The sequence below is a fragment of the Carassius auratus genome, chromosome 32 (assembly GCF_003368295.1).
Source record: "Carassius auratus strain Wakin chromosome 32, ASM336829v1, whole genome shotgun sequence".
NCBI lineage: Eukaryota > Metazoa > Chordata > Actinopteri > Cypriniformes > Cyprinidae > Carassius > Carassius auratus.
In genome coordinates, this window is record NC_039274.1 from 198,077 (window position 1) to 217,166 (window position 19,090).

At 38.6% G+C, this 19,090-nt stretch overlaps 1 protein-coding gene across 1 annotated transcript; it reads left to right on the top strand.

Annotated features, from left to right (window-relative positions):
* Nucleotides 1-4,762: 4,762 nt before the first annotated feature.
* Nucleotides 4,763-10,700, top strand: LOC113051254 (serine/threonine-protein phosphatase PP1-beta catalytic subunit). The gene is made up of 8 exons (XM_026214808.1): nt 4,763-4,913; nt 7,994-8,125; nt 8,210-8,440; nt 8,828-8,932; nt 9,014-9,085; nt 9,486-9,637; nt 9,746-9,880; nt 10,108-10,700. The coding sequence occupies exons 1-8, from the start codon at nt 4,862-4,864 to the stop codon at nt 10,210-10,212; spliced, it is 984 nt and encodes a 327-aa protein (XP_026070593.1). The 5' UTR covers nt 4,763-4,861; the 3' UTR covers nt 10,213-10,700.
* Nucleotides 10,701-19,090: the final 8,390 nt, after the last annotated feature.

The following is a 19,090-nucleotide window of genomic DNA, read 5'->3' on the forward strand; positions in this document are numbered from 1 at the left end:
AGCCTTCCTGATAATGTTCGGGGTTCAGACACACTCTCTCTGTTTAAATCTAGATTAAAAACACATCTCTTTCGCCAAGCATTCGAATAATGTTTCTTTTTAATTGTGAGTGTAGTTGCATCTGTTCAAAGTTGCATTTTTATTCATTAGCTTGGGTTAAACAAATTTTACTTTGTTGGATCAGCCGCTATGCTAATGATGTCTCTATGTGTTTCTCTGTTTCTGCTGGGATTTACATCCCGTGGTAACTAGGATTTACACAAGCTCCAGTCTGGATCCAGAACACCTGAGAAGAGATGATGCTGACCCTGAATCAACAAACAGAACTAACAATTATTGCTAAATGTGTGACTGAATCATATAATAACTTAATTAATAATATTGATAGTTCATCGTCTAGCTGACTACGTCTTGTATTATTATTATTATTATTATTTTTATTTTTTCTAAAATCCTGTCAAATGTGCACAAACTACTAGCTACTACTAAATATTGTAGAAACATAATTTTCTGTAAAGTTGCTTTGTAACGATTTGTTTTGTAAAAAGCGCTATACAAATAAACTTGAATTGAATTCCAGCGTGCGTCGGCCTGCAAGCCTACTGCTACTTAGCCACGATGAGAAGAAACACAACTTAGTCTCGACAAACTTTATTTCTTTTCTTTTCCGTTTGTGAGTTTCTTGTTCTGAGTTAAGTTTTGTAATGCCGCCTGACCTCGTCTGCGCGTTCAACTTCAACCAGCCACACAACTGTACCTTCAGCCAACGCCCAACACGGGTTTCCCAAGACGTCACTTCAACAACTACTGAACTTCCAGCCAATCAGCGACAACTTTACACAGGCAGTGTACCTTCAGACATTCGTACTGGTGTATCTAATATAATTTTAACCTCACTGAGGAACTCAATGCGAGCGTTAATTAAGTGATAGATGGTTGTTCATGTTTATGCAATTTAACGTATTGCTGTTAACTTAGGATTCCACATTTCCATTCTCTTAAACTCATATTTCCCTAACTTTCGACCTTCCTGCAACTTGTGTGAATGTGTGAGTGCGTGCGTTTATGTGTTAGATTAGTTTATATGTCTTAGATTTATCTAATAAAGCCTTATTCATATTGAAAAGAGAAGTATCTTGTGTTTTGTGCTTACAAGTTAATGTCTTAAACTGCCGATCTTGTTACTGTGCTAATTGATAGTGTTTTACTATAGTTTGGATATTAGTATCCAGCGCAGATTTGATGTTAAACGGCTCGTTCACTGAACCGCAGGCGCGTCTCCGTGATCAGCCGTGAAACAGTGATTCTGTTCAAATTCCCTTTAAAATCTTAAATGATTCCCTTTGAGCTAAATTGACCTGTTTCCCTTACACCTGAATATTACAAATCAACAAAAGTGAATTAAAACAGACGATGACCACAGAACAAATAACTGTGTTGATAGCTCAGAAATAATACACAATCAAATAATCAAGCAATAATCATATCACAGATTCAAACTTTACTACTACCTTTTTCTCTCTCTTCCGAAAATATGAACTTTCAACCTATTTCTGAATTATGTACAGTGTAATGTCCAACCTTTTTATCTGTGACACAGAGACATTTTACATGAATTAAAAACAACAATATTAACACAAACATGAATAAAAAGGAAAATTAATGAAAAAACATGTCAGTCTGTGGCCTTTCTCCACAATGTCAGCATTGAGTCAAAACAGATCATTCTAGCCACAGAACTTAGACATACATGGTTCATAAAGACCAAAAGAAAATACATACTTCATGTTACACAATCTCTATTAGTGTTTCAGTAAGATTAAACTGTATTTTTAACAAATAATAATAATAATAAAAAAAACATATTAGTCATAAGAAATAAACTTATTTTGTCTTTTGAATGTCTAGAGACTGTGCTGAAAGGTTATGATTGATGATCAGCTGACTTTCTCAGACCACATTGATAAAACTGTCCGATCCTGCAGATTTACTTTATTCAGCATCAAGAAGATCAAGCCCTTTCTTTGGGAACATGCTGCACAACTTCAAGAATCGACTTAAAACACATCTCTTCCAACTTTATTTGACCCACTTTAGCACTCATTATTCTAATTCTATTCTTAAAAAAATAATAATAATAATCTAACTAGCTTTCTAATGTTTTTCTATTCTATCTGTTTTCTATTTATGTATTATAAGGAAATGTGAAGAGTCTGGTCTCCGTGTGTTCAGCTGTAGATCACAGTCACAGACAGAAGTGAAGCCCTCTCTCTCTCTCTCTCTCTCTCTCTCTCTCTCTCTCTCTCTCTCTCTCTCTCTCTCTCTCTCTCTCTCTCTCTTGAGTTGTGTTGGTCTTGCTGATCACAAAATCCAATATATGGGGGCAGAAATGCATATACTTATATAATTTCATATAGTTATTCAGTATCATGTTTTTTTTTTTTTTCACCAAAACTCAGCATGATTACAAATGTGATATTAATTTTATAAAGTAGATAAATAAACAGGAATTATGTGTTTCCCTGCATTGCAAAGATTAATTTTGTCAATAGTGATTTAATTTGCTTGATAACTGCCCAAATTACTAGAAAACATTCCAATAAAAGATAAAAATCAATTTAAACAAACCGGAAAATATTAATTTCTATCACCACACCACACAGATCTGCAGAATATCAAACACTTTAGAAGACCTTCAAACAGTTGGTGGTTCCCATTGACTATTACTGTTTTTCCCTACTTTGGAAGTCAATGGGAACCACCAACTGTTTGATTTCCAGCAATCTTCAAAATATCTTATTTTATGTTCAACATAAGAAAGCAACTCATACAGGTTTGGAACGACATGAGGGTAAATTATGACAGAATGTAAATGTTTGGGTGAACTATCCCTTTTAGAGCTATGTGTGTGTGTGTGTGTGTGTGTGTGTGTGTGTGCGCGCGCGCGCGCGTGTGTGTATTTTGTATGTAGTTGTATTTTGAGATAATTCAATTCTACTATTTAATATGTATGCAATAATTATGAAAAAATTTCCCATAAAAAAAAAAAAAAAAAAAAAAAAAAAAAAAAAAACTTTTTCCCTTTTTTTTCTTTTTTCTATTGCTTCAATGATGGCAGTATTTCATGTTAAATAGAGAAGTGCCTTTAAAATCCAATTTATGAAGGCAGAATAGTGCCATCTGGTGGGAGTTAAAAAAAAAACTAAAAAACTGCAATTCCATGGTTTAGCCACTAGATTCCTATAGTGCTCTAGATACATTATCTCGTTGTTTTTAGACATAAATACTCTTTTCTTTTTTCTTTTTGTGGATTTGGATTTATATTTAGACACTCTCAAATAAAACTTATTGTTAAGATCAATGCTCTCACAAATAAATTGTGAACACATGCAAAAACAAGAGGACCAACAAAGTCAGTAAGGTCAGTAAAAAATGAAAATAAATAAAATAAATCACTTCTGGCCACAGTTGTGTTTGGATCACTTCAGTAGCAGTGTTTTCACCAGAGCTGTAGAAGATGAACATCACAGAAGATGACTTTGGTAGAAGCTGAAGTCACCGTTTATGATATTACCTGAGAAAAAGTCTTAAAGTATGTGATATTAATTGTACTTAAGTATTGAAAGTAAAACTACAAGTAAATGCAAAATGGAAAAGAATCAACAAGCAATATTATGTCTAAAATGTAAGTCACTTTTTGCTTTACTGAACTTGTATAAAATGATTATTAAATGTGTTCATGCTGATATCTGCAGAAAAACGGTACTCTTTGTGTGATAGGCCTACATTGAATTATATAGATATAAAAAGCATACATAATAAGTATTGCCGTCTACAATTTAAATTGCCTGGAATATTGAGTTTTAATAGACTAATAAATCAATGTGCTTGCACTCTGTGTGTGATTTGGTGATATTCTTGATAATGTCAGATACAACAACACTATTATCGCAGACGATGCTCTCACACCCCAGACTTGAGAAATAAAATCATCCGCGGTTATGCGCAGCGCGTGCTTGTTTTCACGAGCAAAAGAGTGTTTTGTTTTCATACAGTCTATGGTTTTTAAGACTATAACTTGCGAACACCAGACCACGGATCCGCCAAACCCGCTTACACCTGCAGTCTGTGTTATTCTGAATATTTTAGAGTTAAGTAACGAATTTTATAATACTTACACACTTCAGATTATTATTATTATTTAAATCTCAGCCTTGTTTAAAAATTATTACAATTTAAAATAACAGTAAAAAAAAAAAAAAAAAACATTTCAGTGGAAACCGTGAAACATTTTATTTTTCAGTATATCAGGATGATTTCTGAAGATCATGTGACACTGAAGACTGGAGGAATGATGCTGAAAATACAGCGGAGCATCACAGAAATACATTACACTTTAACACAGATTCACACAGAAAACAGTTACTTCGATTTTTATTATATTTCACAATATTCCTGTTTTTACTGTATCTTTTATTAAATAAATGCAGCTCTGGTGAACAGTAGAGGCATGTTATGAATGTACAAATGAAACACTGACGGTTTTTAACGGTCTTAAATTTGAAATAAGTGGTGTGACGTGGAAATCAGCACCTAACTAATAGTAACTGATGTTTTTGAATACAATTTATGTATTTGATGTGGATGAAAATATAATTCGCCTATACATTTGATTTTTTTTTTTTTTTTAAATAATAAGAATAAATAATCCTTCAATGAAAATGCGTGTGGTTAAGAGAATTTGAATAAAACTTGCAAAAAGTGACGGAATGAGGCGCGCTGTTTGTGTCGCTGGGGAAGCGCGTTCACGTCTGCCCCGACGAAGCTCGGGCGCGCGCAGCTCGGGCGCGTCTCAGTCATCATGGCGGAGGGGGATCTGGACGTGGATTCTCTGATCTCCAGACTGCTGGAGGGTGAGTGAGTGGCCCTCATCTTCCTCTTTCTCTTCGCCTTCGTCTAATCGCGCCCCGCTCGGCGTCGCGCCGTCGAGTTTAGCGGGTTAACGCGTCGTTCGCGCGGTGTCTTGCTCGAAAGGCCTGTGTGTTTGTGTCAAACATGAGCGCGCGCGGCCTGCGACAACAAACCGAAATCTCAACGGAAACCGCGATTATATTTTACAGTTTTAAACAGACTGTAGTAATAATTCCTTATATGTGTAAACCAGCGTCGCGAGGAAGTAGATAAAATCGCTCCAGACTCGTTAGAGATGGGCGAGCCGCTCGGAAGGTAAACAGCTGATACTGTAAACACGCAGATTATCGTGACTCGAGTCTAACTGTACAGTAACTTACTGCTATAACGATTCAAGAGAAGTTTACACCTCATAACATCATAATGTGAAGTGTGATCAATATTCATGTGAATGAAGATCTAAAGAAGATTTGACGACTTTGACTTGTTCTGGAAGATAATGACTTAATTATACAGTATGATGAGTTATTTCTGAATTTAAGAGGTTAATTGACTTTTGACTAAAGTTCGCCAGTAAATGGTCATTCATTGTTTCTTCACCATCATGTCATTGGAACATAAACAAGGACATTAATTAACGTAATTATGAACACAAAGCACTGGAAGCACTGATACATTTCTCTAAATGTGTGTGTGTGTGTGTGTGTGTGTGTGTGTGTGTGTGTTAGATGAGAGCGAGTCGGACAGGTTTGAATGTCAGTGAATGATGACAGACTGAATGTTTTGGTTGAACTGTCGCTTTAATGTGTGTTTTACAGGCATGTTTCACTCATAGTTAAATCATGTAAATAGTTGTAAAGGAATAATGTCACTGATGAATAAGACTCATTACCTTTTGATCAATGCACAAGTTATTCACAATAAGACTTAGCTTGCACTGTGTCCAATGTTTGATCAATTATCTATTAACAGACGAAAAGTCAGTCAGAGAGAGAGAGTCAGTCAGAGTGTGTGTGTGTGTGTGTGTGTGTGTGTGTGTGAAAGAGAGAGAGAGTGTGTGTGTGTGTGTGTGTGTGAGAGAGAGAGAGAGAGTGTGTGTGTGTGAGAGAGAGAGAGAGAGAGTGTGTGTGTGTGTGTGAGAGAGAGAGAGAGAGAGAGAGACATTCTCCAGAGAACGGCGCAAAACCTTTATTTCACAAAAGACCTTATTTGGTTGCATCCACAGAGGAAAAAAAAATAGATCTGAAAATAGCCTGGACTGGTTTTCATCAGAGTCAGAACACACACACTCTCTCTCTCTCTCTCTCTCTCTCTCTCACACACACACATACACACACACACACACACACACACACACACACACACACACAGATTCCTGAAGTCCTAACATGCTGGCTGAACTTCACTGCGTTGTGTAACATCAGCATCACAGATATATATGTTATTGGTTTAGATGCTTTAACGAGTTTATACAGTTCTTCTGTCCTGTAGCAGAGATGTGATGCTGTGGCTGATGGCTACATGTTATCATTGTATCTCTATTGGTATCAATCCTGGAGGTAAAGAAGTTAATAAAGACATTACTGCTGTGCTGCTGGGAAATGTCTGCTTCTGTGGATTGTTTATTTAACAAAACATTGAATAGAGGCCTGGGGTGAAAACCGCGGTGGAAACACCGAAAGCAACAGGTCTGGGAGAAAAATAGTTCCTGGTACAAATGTTCCAGGTAATTTCGGTGGAAAGGCAGCATAAGAGAGTTAAAAAATAGGCAGATCTAGGAGTTTCCAGAGCTTTTCTGTAAGTAGAAGTACTTTCCCTCCATGCGATATGAAATACCTCTAGTTGTGTTTTCTTCAAGCTGCGCTCCATTCTCCGGACGGCTCTCTTTGCTCTCTACTCTCTGTTTTCCCAAATCTGCTCTAAGTGTAAAGGAGCAAGGTGTGGAGATGTGGGAAATAAAAAATAAAATAAAATACTTTGTATAGTTAAACATGGATACTAAGTTATGTGGTGTATTTTATCTATAACATGTTATGTTGAAAACAGTAAAATTATAACCCTGATTACTATTTAAAATATAAGTGTGTTTGTGTCGTGTTTTCATTGGTCAGTGCAACATTAATTTAGCACGTACTATTGCAATCTGGCATGAACACCCAACGACTAACGATGGCTAGAAGTGTTCATGGTATCTTGATGTTTTTGTGTTATTTTGTTAGAGCTCTGTGCTCTCTAATTGATCTTCCCTATATGCACGAGCACAATGTTGCCTTCTTGTGATTGATATGTTCCTGGCTCGGCAGCCGTAGCCTGTGTACGCACTTCAGTCCACACCTGATGTTTAAATCGAGGCAGTTATTTGATTAAACATTAAGATACAATTTATACAAAACGAAATTCACTTTCGAAAGTCTTTCTACAAAACAAACCTATGAAGTGGTTATAATCATGTCTTACCATGTTGTATTGTGCCTCTTAGTAATGCGGTGTTCACTTTTCATAACCAAAATAGATTAAATAAAAAAGCAATAATATTGAACATGTATATGAACCAAAATATGTTTTCTTTAATGGCTACAGTATCTAGTAACGTCAGAGGATTCAAGGCTTTATTTCCCAAACCTTCTTATTTAGGCTACACTTTTATTTATTTATTTTTTTTACTGAAATGCTGGAAAGTATTTACAAGAACAATATTTAATTGAAGCACCACTACAGCAAACAAAAAAAGGGAACGAGAGGCACGTAAACAATTGAAATGGTTTGGCAGCAATATATGATACAATTAAAAAAAATATATGTAGGCTAGGCTTTTATAGTTTGGATTACTTTCCATAATATCGCACGTGTTATTCTCTCATGCACGGGCTGCTTCACTGCGTTATGAGAAAGTGGTGTCCTTTATAAAAGAATAACTTCAGAAATAGTTGAAATTGCATGTATTAGGATGTTTTTCTAGACTTGTTATCGTTTCTTATTTAAAAGTGATGTACGCGTGCACATATACAGTGTAACATAAGAATGACGTAGCCCCGCTGGATTCGGTTTGTGCGGATGTTAACGCTGCTGTGTGCTGTTTCAGTGCGAGGATGCCGTCCAGGGAAGATCGTTCAGATGACGGAGGCAGAGGTTCGGGGTTTGTGCATTAAGTCGCGTGAGATCTTCCTGAGTCAGCCGATCCTGCTGGAGCTGGAGGCTCCTCTGAAGATCTGCGGTGAGTCTGACAGATGCACAGCGTGTCTTCCGGTGCAGAGCTGTGTGTGATGAAGCTGATCATGTGTCTGCTCCTGGTGCGCAGGGGACATCCACGGCCAGTACACCGATCTGCTGCGGCTCTTCGAGTACGGAGGCTTCCCTCCCGAGGCCAACTATCTGTTTCTGGGGGATTACGTGGACCGAGGGAAGCAGTCTCTGGAGACCATCTGTCTGCTGCTGGCCTACAAGATCAAGTACCCCGAGAACTTCTTCCTGCTCCGCGGGAACCACGAGTGCGCCTCCATCAACCGCATCTACGGCTTCTACGACGAGTGTGAGTCCCAGTCCTGACCCCAGCTGCTCTCTCACTCACACACACGCATCTACAGACCAATGGAGGGCAGAATAAAGCAATTTATCTTTACTTTGCAAATAATTGTGGCATGGATTTCACAACAAAAGAAATATCAGAAAAAAGTGTTATATTTTTAAAATGAACATTAAGGTTGTTTGCCTTTCTCATGTAATGACAGATAATCACATTTAACCCACTGCAAACATACATTATTACAAGAAAATCTTTCTTATTCCTATTATAAAGTCAAGAACAAACACAACCTGTCCTGAACATGTCATATTTCATAATGAGATTAATATATATATATGATACGACTCTCAGACGTCCCAGTGTTTTTGTGTGATATCGTTTGTTTTCCTGCAGGCAAGCGCAGGTTTAACATCAAACTGTGGAAGACGTTCACCGACTGCTTCAACTGTCTGCCGATCGCTGCTATCGTGGACGAGAAGATCTTCTGCTGTCACGGAGGCAGGTTTAGCAGCGCTAGCTCGTTAGCTTCAACCAGCGACACACACACACAATCTAACACTGCTGTGTTTCTCTCTGAAGGGCTTTCTCCAGATCTGCAGTCGATGGAGCAGATCAGACGCATCATGAGACCCACAGACGTCCCTGACACAGGTCTCACACACACACACACACACACACACAGAGACACAAACACACAGAGACACACACACACACACACACACAGAGACACAGACACACACAAACACACAGAGACACTCGTGCACACACACACAGACAGAGACAGAGACACACACACACACACACACACAAAGAAATACTTCATAATCATCTCCGGATCAGTAATCAAACAGGAAATGTGTTTATCCTCTGTTATATGCTGATGTGGCAGGTGTTTATTCACAGTGTGTGAATACTAATAAATAATAATAATAATAATAATAATAATAATAATAATAATAATAATACATTTTATTTAAAGTTGCCTTTCAAAACACTCAAGGACACTGTATATGTGTGTGTGTGTGTGTGTGTGTGTGTGTGTGTGCTCCAGGGCTGCTGTGTGATCTGCTGTGGTCAGATCCTGATAAAGATGTTCAGGGTTGGGGAGAGAACGATCGCGGCGTGTCCTTCACCTTCGGAGCAGATGTGGTCAGTAAATTCCTGAACCGTCACGATCTGGATCTCATCTGTCGCGCGCATCAGGTGACTAACCTCATCAGCTGCTCTCCATCACACACACACACACACACTGCGGTCCGTCCTCTGGGGATGTGTTGGACTGGTTGAAGACGCTCTGCTGGTGTTTTGCAGGTGGTTGAAGACGGTTACGAGTTCTTCGCCAAACGGCAGCTGGTCACGTTGTTCTCGGCGCCCAATTACTGCGGAGAGTTCGACAACGCTGGAGGAATGATGAGCGTCGACGAGACCCTGATGTGCTCCTTCCAGGTCACATGATCTAACACAGCCTGTCCATCACAACATCAACAGAAAAACTTACTCTACTGTAAAATAAAAGGAAATTATGCTTGTCTTTCGAACCATTATCATGATTTTTTGCATTTTGATGACATTTTCGTGACAATTAGGACAAATATAAATGAGATGTATTGATAATTCTTCACATTTGTGAAAGTGTCTGCGATGTTAAAGCTGTGCTCTTGCTGTATCCTCAGATCCTGAAGCCGTCGGAGAAGAAGGCCAAGTATCAGTACGGAGGGATGAACTCCGGGCGACCCGTGACTCCGCCCAGAACGGCCACGCCCCCTAAGAAGCGCTGAAAGGGGCGGAGCAACGACTCGAGTGTCTTGACAAATACATATGTAGTTTAAGAAGTCACGATTTTTTCTTCTTTTAAGGCTTATTTTAGTTTGCGTTTGGTTTGATTTGACCTTTTCTGAGTCTCACTGTGTGCTGCTTTCATCGTTAACGTCACGTTTCCCAGTGTTCAAACACTTCTTTTCTGCTTTCCCCCACTGCTCTGCGTCTTACAGGACATTGTACATTGACTAGGTGTTTTTGTAGTTAATCATTGCACTCTTCAGCCCTGTTTGAGTCAAACAGGTTCATAACATCTGGTTTTTCAGTAATAAAGTTTAACAAAGCTTTGAAGTGCCAGAATGTTTCGAAGCCTCTTTAATGACGTGTCTTCAAACGGTCTCCATTTATTATTTACTAAAACTGTGCTCCACTGATGATGAAGAAGCAGAAGTGTGTCTGTATGTAGTTACACTGTTCATATGAAGAATAAAGAGAGAAAAAAAGGTCATTGCAACTTTTTTTTTTAAATATAAATACCCAACTGATATACTGACTTTGGTCTGTAATAAACCTGTAATAACTGTCTCACACACGCAGTGATGCTGTGGGCAGCAGATGGCGCTGTTCTCCTGTGATCTGAGCTGAAGATCATCATCAATGATGTTATAAAGCTGTGGATGACACTGGAGTGATGGCTCGTGTGAATCCATCAGTGGTTTTATGTCACAGTCTCATCACAGAGATTACCCAAGATGCACTGCAGGGAGCCCACGGCCTGTGTCAGTCAACATGTGTGTAGTTTTTGCTCTTTTGTTAACAGCGCTTATATTCTCTCAAGCAGCCGGAGGAATAAAGACACAGCAGACAGACTGGAGACTCAAATCTGACCTGAGACTGTGTTTGCATTGACCACATGCTTCAGAGAAACTCCTCCGACAGAGCTGCGGTGTTTGTGATCTCCGAGCTGAATGTTTATCTCCACTCAATCCAGACGTGTAATTCACAGACATAATGAGAGACGTCTGTGTGGAAGCCACGTCCACACACTGACCCTGTTCACCGGCTGGTCCCTGGGATCCCGGCAGTCGTCTGAGTGTGAGGGAAAAAACATCATTTGATCTTAAACCGGTATCACTTCATATTCAAGACTGAATTTCAATGCTGCTTAATTTGTTATTAGTGATCCTGAAGTAGTTTAAGTGATGAATCTCCGTCAGCCGACGCATCACCTCATTAACCACAGTTCGCTGATGAACTAGATCACATTAGGACTCTCACAACTCAACAACACTGATTACTACACAATTAATACAAAACAATAAAAAGCTGCTTCCTATAGTTCATAAACAAATTTTAAAATGTGCATCAGTTTCTATTTTAAGGATTATTGGTTTGATTTGTTTTAGAGCACTTTATTCACACATTGTTTTACAGAATGCTTTTCAAAAATGTTTTTTATTTATTTTTTTTACTTTTTTTTTTTTTTTGTAACATCAATCTATTCCATAATTGAGTGATAAAAGCAAAAAAAAAAAAAAAAAAACCTAATGACTGATGCTTTGTTTCTGATGAAGCATTAATGAATGATGAGTAAGACTGAGGTGTTTGTCCATCACGCAGCTCTTCTGATCATCACGAGTGAGCGTCTGTTTCACAGCCGTCTGCAGAAACGAGCAGCTTTCACGCTAATCAGCTCAACAACAGCAATAAACCCTGGACTGGGTTGTATCCGCAAGTGTTTTGCCATCTGTCGATCTTCACTCACAGACCAGTTCCACCAGATTTCTGATCTAACAACTGACTGAAAGTGTCCTCGCACTGTTATTTATTTGTCCTGAGAAACCTGAATGTGTTCAGAGCTCATGTGTTTCCACATGTGTTTCGCTAACAGTGTTACTGTGAACATCAACTTCTGGTCAAAAACTTTGCTTTAACATCTTGCCGAACAGCTTTAGGTCAGCTGTAAACGGATGGAGGGATGGACAGATGGATGAATGGAAGGATGGCTGGAGGGACAGATGAATGGAAAGATGGATGGATGGATGGATGGATGGACGGATGGATGGATGGATGGATGGATGGATGGATGGATGGACAGACAGATGGATGGGACAGATGAATGGATGGAGGGACGGATGGATTGATGGATGGATGATTGATGGATGGATGGATGAATTGATGGATGGGACAGATGAATGGACATATGGATGGAGGGAGGGACAGATTAATGGAAGGATGGATGGTCGGATGGATGAATAGACGGACAGATGGATGGATGGACGGATGAATGGAAGGACGGATGGATGGATGGACAGATGTATGGATGGAAGAATGGATGGACGGATGGATGAATAGAAGGATGGATGATGGATGGATGGACGAATGGATGGAATGACGGATGAATAGAAGGATGGATGATGGACGGACGTATGGATGGATGGATGGATGGATGAATGGAAGGATGGAGGGATGGACAGACAGATGGAATGGACAGATGGATGAGTGGACGGACGGTGGGATGGGACGGATGGATGGATGGATGGATGGGACAAATGATTGGACAGATGAATAGACGGACAGATGGAGGGATGGACAGACAGATGGATATGACAGATGAATGGACGGACAGATGGTGGGACAGATAAATTGATGGACGGATGTATGGAATGACGGATGAATAGAAGGATGGACGATGGATGGATGTATGGATAAATGGATTGATGGATGAATGGACAGATGGATGGATGGACAGATGGATGGAGGGACGGATGAATGGAAGGATGAAAGAACGGACGGATGGATGGAATGACGGATGAATAGAAGGATGGATGATGGAGGGATGTATGGATGGACGGATAGATGGATGGACGGATGGATGGCTGAATGAATGGATGGATGGACAGGTTAATAGTACAGACTTTTGAAGAAACGAGTGTGAAACACATGTAACCACATTTTTCCACACAACAAGAAAGAGTGTGAGACGAGTTTTAAATCAAAACTTCTGAAGAATGAAAAATAGCTGTTTGTAAAGCTTTCCTCTCTTTCTGCATGAGTCCATGTGTCCGTATCTTGTCTTCAGCCTCAGGCTCGAGTCTCTGAAGCTGAAGCGTGTCACTGCCAGTGAGGTCAAAGGTCAGAGATGAGATCGGATGCTCTGATCGGCACACACACACACACACACACACACACACACACACACACACAGAGAGAGACTGCTTCATGCATCCAGGCGAGTTTAAACACATTTCCGTATGTTTAGATGTTCATCTACTGATAGCCAAACATTGCCGGCATTTCACACATGACCTCACAATATGAAAGATGACACGCAATGACTTAAATTTATATAACTTTTTCCTCATCTGAATATTAAAGTTCTATATTCAGTTTCAATTTATTTGCATGAACTTCTTGTGAAAACCTAATAAGTTTGATCTTTCAGATTTTCGTATTTGAGGAATTGACAAATTCAGAAGTTTCATGTTTCTCATTCAGTCATCTTCAGTGTTTCATTGTGTTTGCACTTTTAACTGTTACAGTAGAACACAAATATAGAGTTATCTAATAGGTATATAAATATTTACTGTAAATAATGTAGTTTCATATCCTACTGAAAACTGTTGTTAGATATTTTACACTGACCTGCTGTAACATTTAACCCTTTAACATCATTACAGTCTTAGTCTCTGTTGAAGACTCTTACAATCGTTAGTAGTAAACATAAACTGTATAAAAACATGGACGTACTGCTGGCCGTCACCATCTTGGCACGGTGTCACTTTAAAGAGGTGGGATGTGGGTGGAGCTGGTTGCTGAGACCACACCCACTTAGCTTGAGGACGGTGACAGCAATGGCAATCCACCTGTCACTCAAGTGGCCGCACCCTTAATTATACAGAACTCAAAGGCTTAATGTAATTTAAATGGATGAGTTATTAAAAAAAAAGAATTAGCTCTCCTCACTGTTGGAAGGGCAAATTTAGCTGTATAGACTAAAACCACTTTTTTGTACCAGGCCGTTAAACGTGTTTTTCTGATGTAAAGTTGGGCATTTTAACATGAGGAGTCTCTGGGATTGATTCCCTTTTGGAGCCAGTCTCTAGTGCTCTGAATTGAAGTTTTACCGTTGGCTTCATGAGAGAGAGCAGGAGGTTGCTGATTGGTAGTAACAGACAAAGCACTGGTGAACACATAATACATATTTAAGATCGATGATCTTACTAACATAGTCTGGAACTTCATTAAAAATAATGTTCATCCACTCTTTCCTAATGTCAGGATCAGAAGAAAGGCAATGCAAATAATCTATTTTTCAAAAAATTGGCACTGCAAAGTGTCTTGATGTCTTTGGAGCAAATTTATAGTTTTATTACTATGTAGACCCACGTTTGCCTCTCTTGTTTTTTCATTACATGCTTAAATCGCTGGGCGGGGTTAAACAGGCAGCAATGTGGAATCTGTGGGCGGGGCTAAGCAGGCATAGATCTTCTGCGGAGGCGGAGTTTACACACTCTATTACATCATAGAGTGTCACATTGGCAGACTGACTTCAATGTACAGGTGCTGGTCATATAATTAGAATATCATCAAAAAGTTGATTTCACTAATTCCATTCAAAACGTGAAACTTATATATTATATTCATTCATTACACAGACTGAAATATTTTGAATGTTTATTTATTTTAATTTTGATGATTAGATATTATATATTACTATCTTGCTCTATTCTTTTTCTATTCTGTTTTCTTTTTACTATTATATTATTTAAAAGCCCTTGCTACGTGTACTGTGTTAAGCTAACTGAGACTTGTTATAGCAGTTATATATCAATGCTCTTTTTGTTGTTTTTGATTGCTTCCACTGTCCTCATTTGTAAGTCGCTTTGGATAAAAGCTTCTAATAAATGTATAAATGTAAATGTAAATTATTATAACTGACAACTAAGGAAAATACCAAATTCAATATCTCAGAAAAATTAGAATATTGTGAAAAGGTTCAATATTGAAGACACCTGGTGCCACACTCTAATCAGATAATTAACTCAAAACACCTGCAAAGCCTTTAAATGGTCTCTCAGTCTTGTTCTGTAGGCGACACAATCATGGGGAAGACTGCTGACCTGACAGTTGTTCAGAAGACGACCATTGACACCTTGCACAAGGAGGGAAAGACACAAAAGGTGATTGCAAAAGAGGCTGGCTGTTCACAGAGCTCTGTGTCCAAGCACATTAATAGAGAGGCGAAAAAGAAAAGATGTGGTAGAAAAAAAAGTGTAGAAGCAATAGGGATAACCGCACCCTGACGAGGATTGTGAAACAAGACCTATTCAAAAATGTGGGGGAGATTCACAAAGAGTGGACTGCAGCTGGAGTCAGTGCTTCAAGAACCACTACACACAGACGTATGCAAGACCTGGGTTTCATTTTTGGGGTGCCATGTCATCTGCTGGTGTTGGTCCACTGTGTTTTCCGAGGTCAAACAGTGCAAAACAGTGTCACCCTGTTTTGCACATTTGCTTATTGTACATTCCTGGGTATCTTAATATTTAAGACTACAGTTTACATTCATGCACATTATTTTGCGTTCTATATTTAATTCTACAATATACATTTTTTATATTTTATTCTTATATTTTTATTGTTTACTTTAATTTCATTCTTACATAGCTATTTATGTATATTTTCATCTGTGTTGTTTTCTTTAATAATTGCACTGTCCATGGAGCGGACCTGACTCACATTTCACTGCTGGTTATATATGCTATATATAATTTTGTATGTGACGAATACAAATCTTGAATCTTGAATCTTGAATCAAAGGTCAACACAACTGTATACCAGGAAGTTTTAGAGCACTTCATGCTTCCTGCTGCTGACCAACTTTATGGAGATACAGATTTCATTTTCCAACAGGACTTGGCACCTGCACACACTGCCAAAGCTACCAGTACCTGGTTTAAGGACCATGCTATCCCTGTTCTTAATTGGCCAGCAAACTCACCTGACCTTAACCCCATAGAAAATGATTGTGATCATCTTCACCTTTGTCACAAAAAAAAAAAAAAAAAACATTGTATTTGCTTCCTTTTTCCCTTTGAAATGTTTCAGTAATCAACATAAATTATATATCATTTTAAATCTTAAAATATTTAAATTCATCCTGTGAAAACTATTTTGTAATTGGACACTGCGTTACCATGGGAATCGTACTTTAAAATCTCCCCCTTAGTGGGAGGTGTCATAATTGATACATTTGTGACAGAAAAATGCATCAAAAAATTCAATGGAGTTTGATTGGCACCCGGTGGCTGTTTGTGGTATAACGCTTAAAAATAAATTACATAGGATCCTAACATTTTTTTTTTTTTTATCAACTTCAAATTTGGAACACAACTTATTTAGACCCATGGCTTTAATTTTATAGCAATTTTGGATTTAAAATATTTTATAAATACAGTAAATTTAAACTTCTACAACTTTTCAGGCTTCATTTTTTTTTTAAATGATTTCACTTCTGCAATAACTTGCAGATTGCCTTCTTTAAAAAAAGACCAACCTACTAGTTCGAATTGTGTACTTTCACGTCTATGTTCAAGGAGGGCGGGTTGAATAGTATAATTACCTCTTAAATACAAAATGATCAAGGGAATTATGACTTCTAACCCCTTTAACTGATTAAATAGATTAAGTGATTAAATCATTTTAAATACTTTACATACAAGTTTCAGTAGAATTGCCATTTTATACTTTTTATTATTGTCATTAATTGAAATTAACATGCAGTTAAGTGCCTAAAAATTACATTCACACCAAAGTATGTTCTTTTAGAGTAGATTATTTCTGTAATAAATACTATTTTTAAAGGTATGGTAAAATGTACTTCTTTTCCACAAAGGAAGCACAAATCTGAATATTATGGGCAACTGCCCCCATATAGAGGTACATGAATGCTTGGTTTGGGGCCTGCCACTTCAGTCTGAGGTGGAAGCGATAACCTTTTCATATTAAAAGATAAATATATAATGTATAGTTGTGCAGCACAGAATCAGACGTGACACATTCTGATCCATTCAGACGAAGCTTCACAATCACGTCACGATCAGTTCAGACGTGAGAACAGAGATCAGTTCCTCTTCATCGGACAGACTGGAATTCCTGCTATGAGACTCAACACACACACACACACACACTCACACACACACACTCACACACGCACACACACTGGTGCACCGTGAAAGGGGGAGGTTAGGGCCTGATGAGGAAGAGGGGACCCGGAAAGTGATTTTTACAGAAGGGGAAATAATGTTTCATGAAAGTCTCCTTCAAGTCACTTAAGTGGCCATTATTCCATTAACATTTTATAATCTGCAATGAACAGTCATTTCAGATATTTGCCGTAGACTTCTGTTCAGCGTGTGTAATGTCAGTGATGTTGAGAGCAGCGGTGGTGTCTCAGACAGTCAGACACACTGATCATGAAGAGATGTGACACGACCAGAAGGAAGTGCTGATGTGTGCAGCAGCTGAAGAGTAACTCCAGATGACGGAGCCGCAGGGGCTTTTCTCATCCACACAATGTGGCTTTGTGCTGCTGTGGTCCTCAAACACACACACACACACACACACACACACACTTATGTTTTATGAGTTCATTCCATAGGCATGATGGTTTTCTAAAATGCATAAAGGCTTTCACCTCCCAACTAAACCTAACCCTCACACAAAACAAAATTTTGAAGATAGTGTTTTTTTTTTTTTGTTTTTTGTTTTTTATTTAAATTTGTGAGTAGTATTGGAAAAATGTACTTTTAAAAGTAATGCATTACAATACTGTGTTACTCCATTATAAAATCACTAATTATGTATCTTATACTCTTTCTGAAAAGTAATGCATTGCTTTTGTGTTCCCTCTTGCACCTGGGCAGGGATTCAACACATAAGATGATGTGGAGCTGTGAGGATTTAAGACACATAGCACAAATAATAACCCATAGCAGATCTATACAGGTGGAGCTGGGGAAGGTGGAGGGTTTCAGACAAGCACTGGACGCATCCTGCAAAATATTCTAGTGAATGCCAACTACATATTTAAATGTAAAGCAACAAGCTCATTGGCTATGCAACATGAACCAATCAGCTTATAGCAAGTAGTTTATTGCTGTGAATACAGACGGCAAGGAAGTCGACCGGAAGTTGAAGTCGGCCGCGTGCCGCCATCTTGTAGCAGAATTTCACTTCGTTAGCATTCCCATTGACTCCCATTCATTTTGGCGTCACTTTGACAGCGAATAACTTTACATCTGAGGCGTTTAAAGACTCTGTTTGTCCATTATTTATTTCTAAAGATACACGACAATGTATAAAGGGCTCCATTACCTTCTATGTTACATTATGGCCCCGTAGAAACAGTTTTTGTAAAAATAGGCTAACGATTGCGTCACAACCACTCGACTCACACACACTCGTGTGTGTGTGTGTGTGTGTGTGTATGACTCATCTGTGTGATGAAGTAGAAGCTGATTTTTCCTCAGAAAGCTCTTGAACGGATGAATCAGTCTCTTCCTGTTCATCCGGTGTTTGTAGTCGAGCGTCGGCTGCTGTGACATAAAAGCTGTTTGATGCCGGGTTTGAAGTGTCAAAGTGAATCTATGATGTGAGGTTCTGATAATGTGTGTGTGTGTGTGTGTGTCAGATACTGAGATCCAGTTCAACATGTTTGAACAAAGAAGCTTCAGATGATCTTTCCATAGTTCCCCTTCATGATTAACGTCACAGAGATTGTTAATCAGAAACCAGATATTTATCCAGTTAACTAGAGATAAACACGTTTGTGTCTGAGGTGATGTTCCACGTGTGTGTGGTTTGACCAGTTAACACAGGGTTCATGACACATGT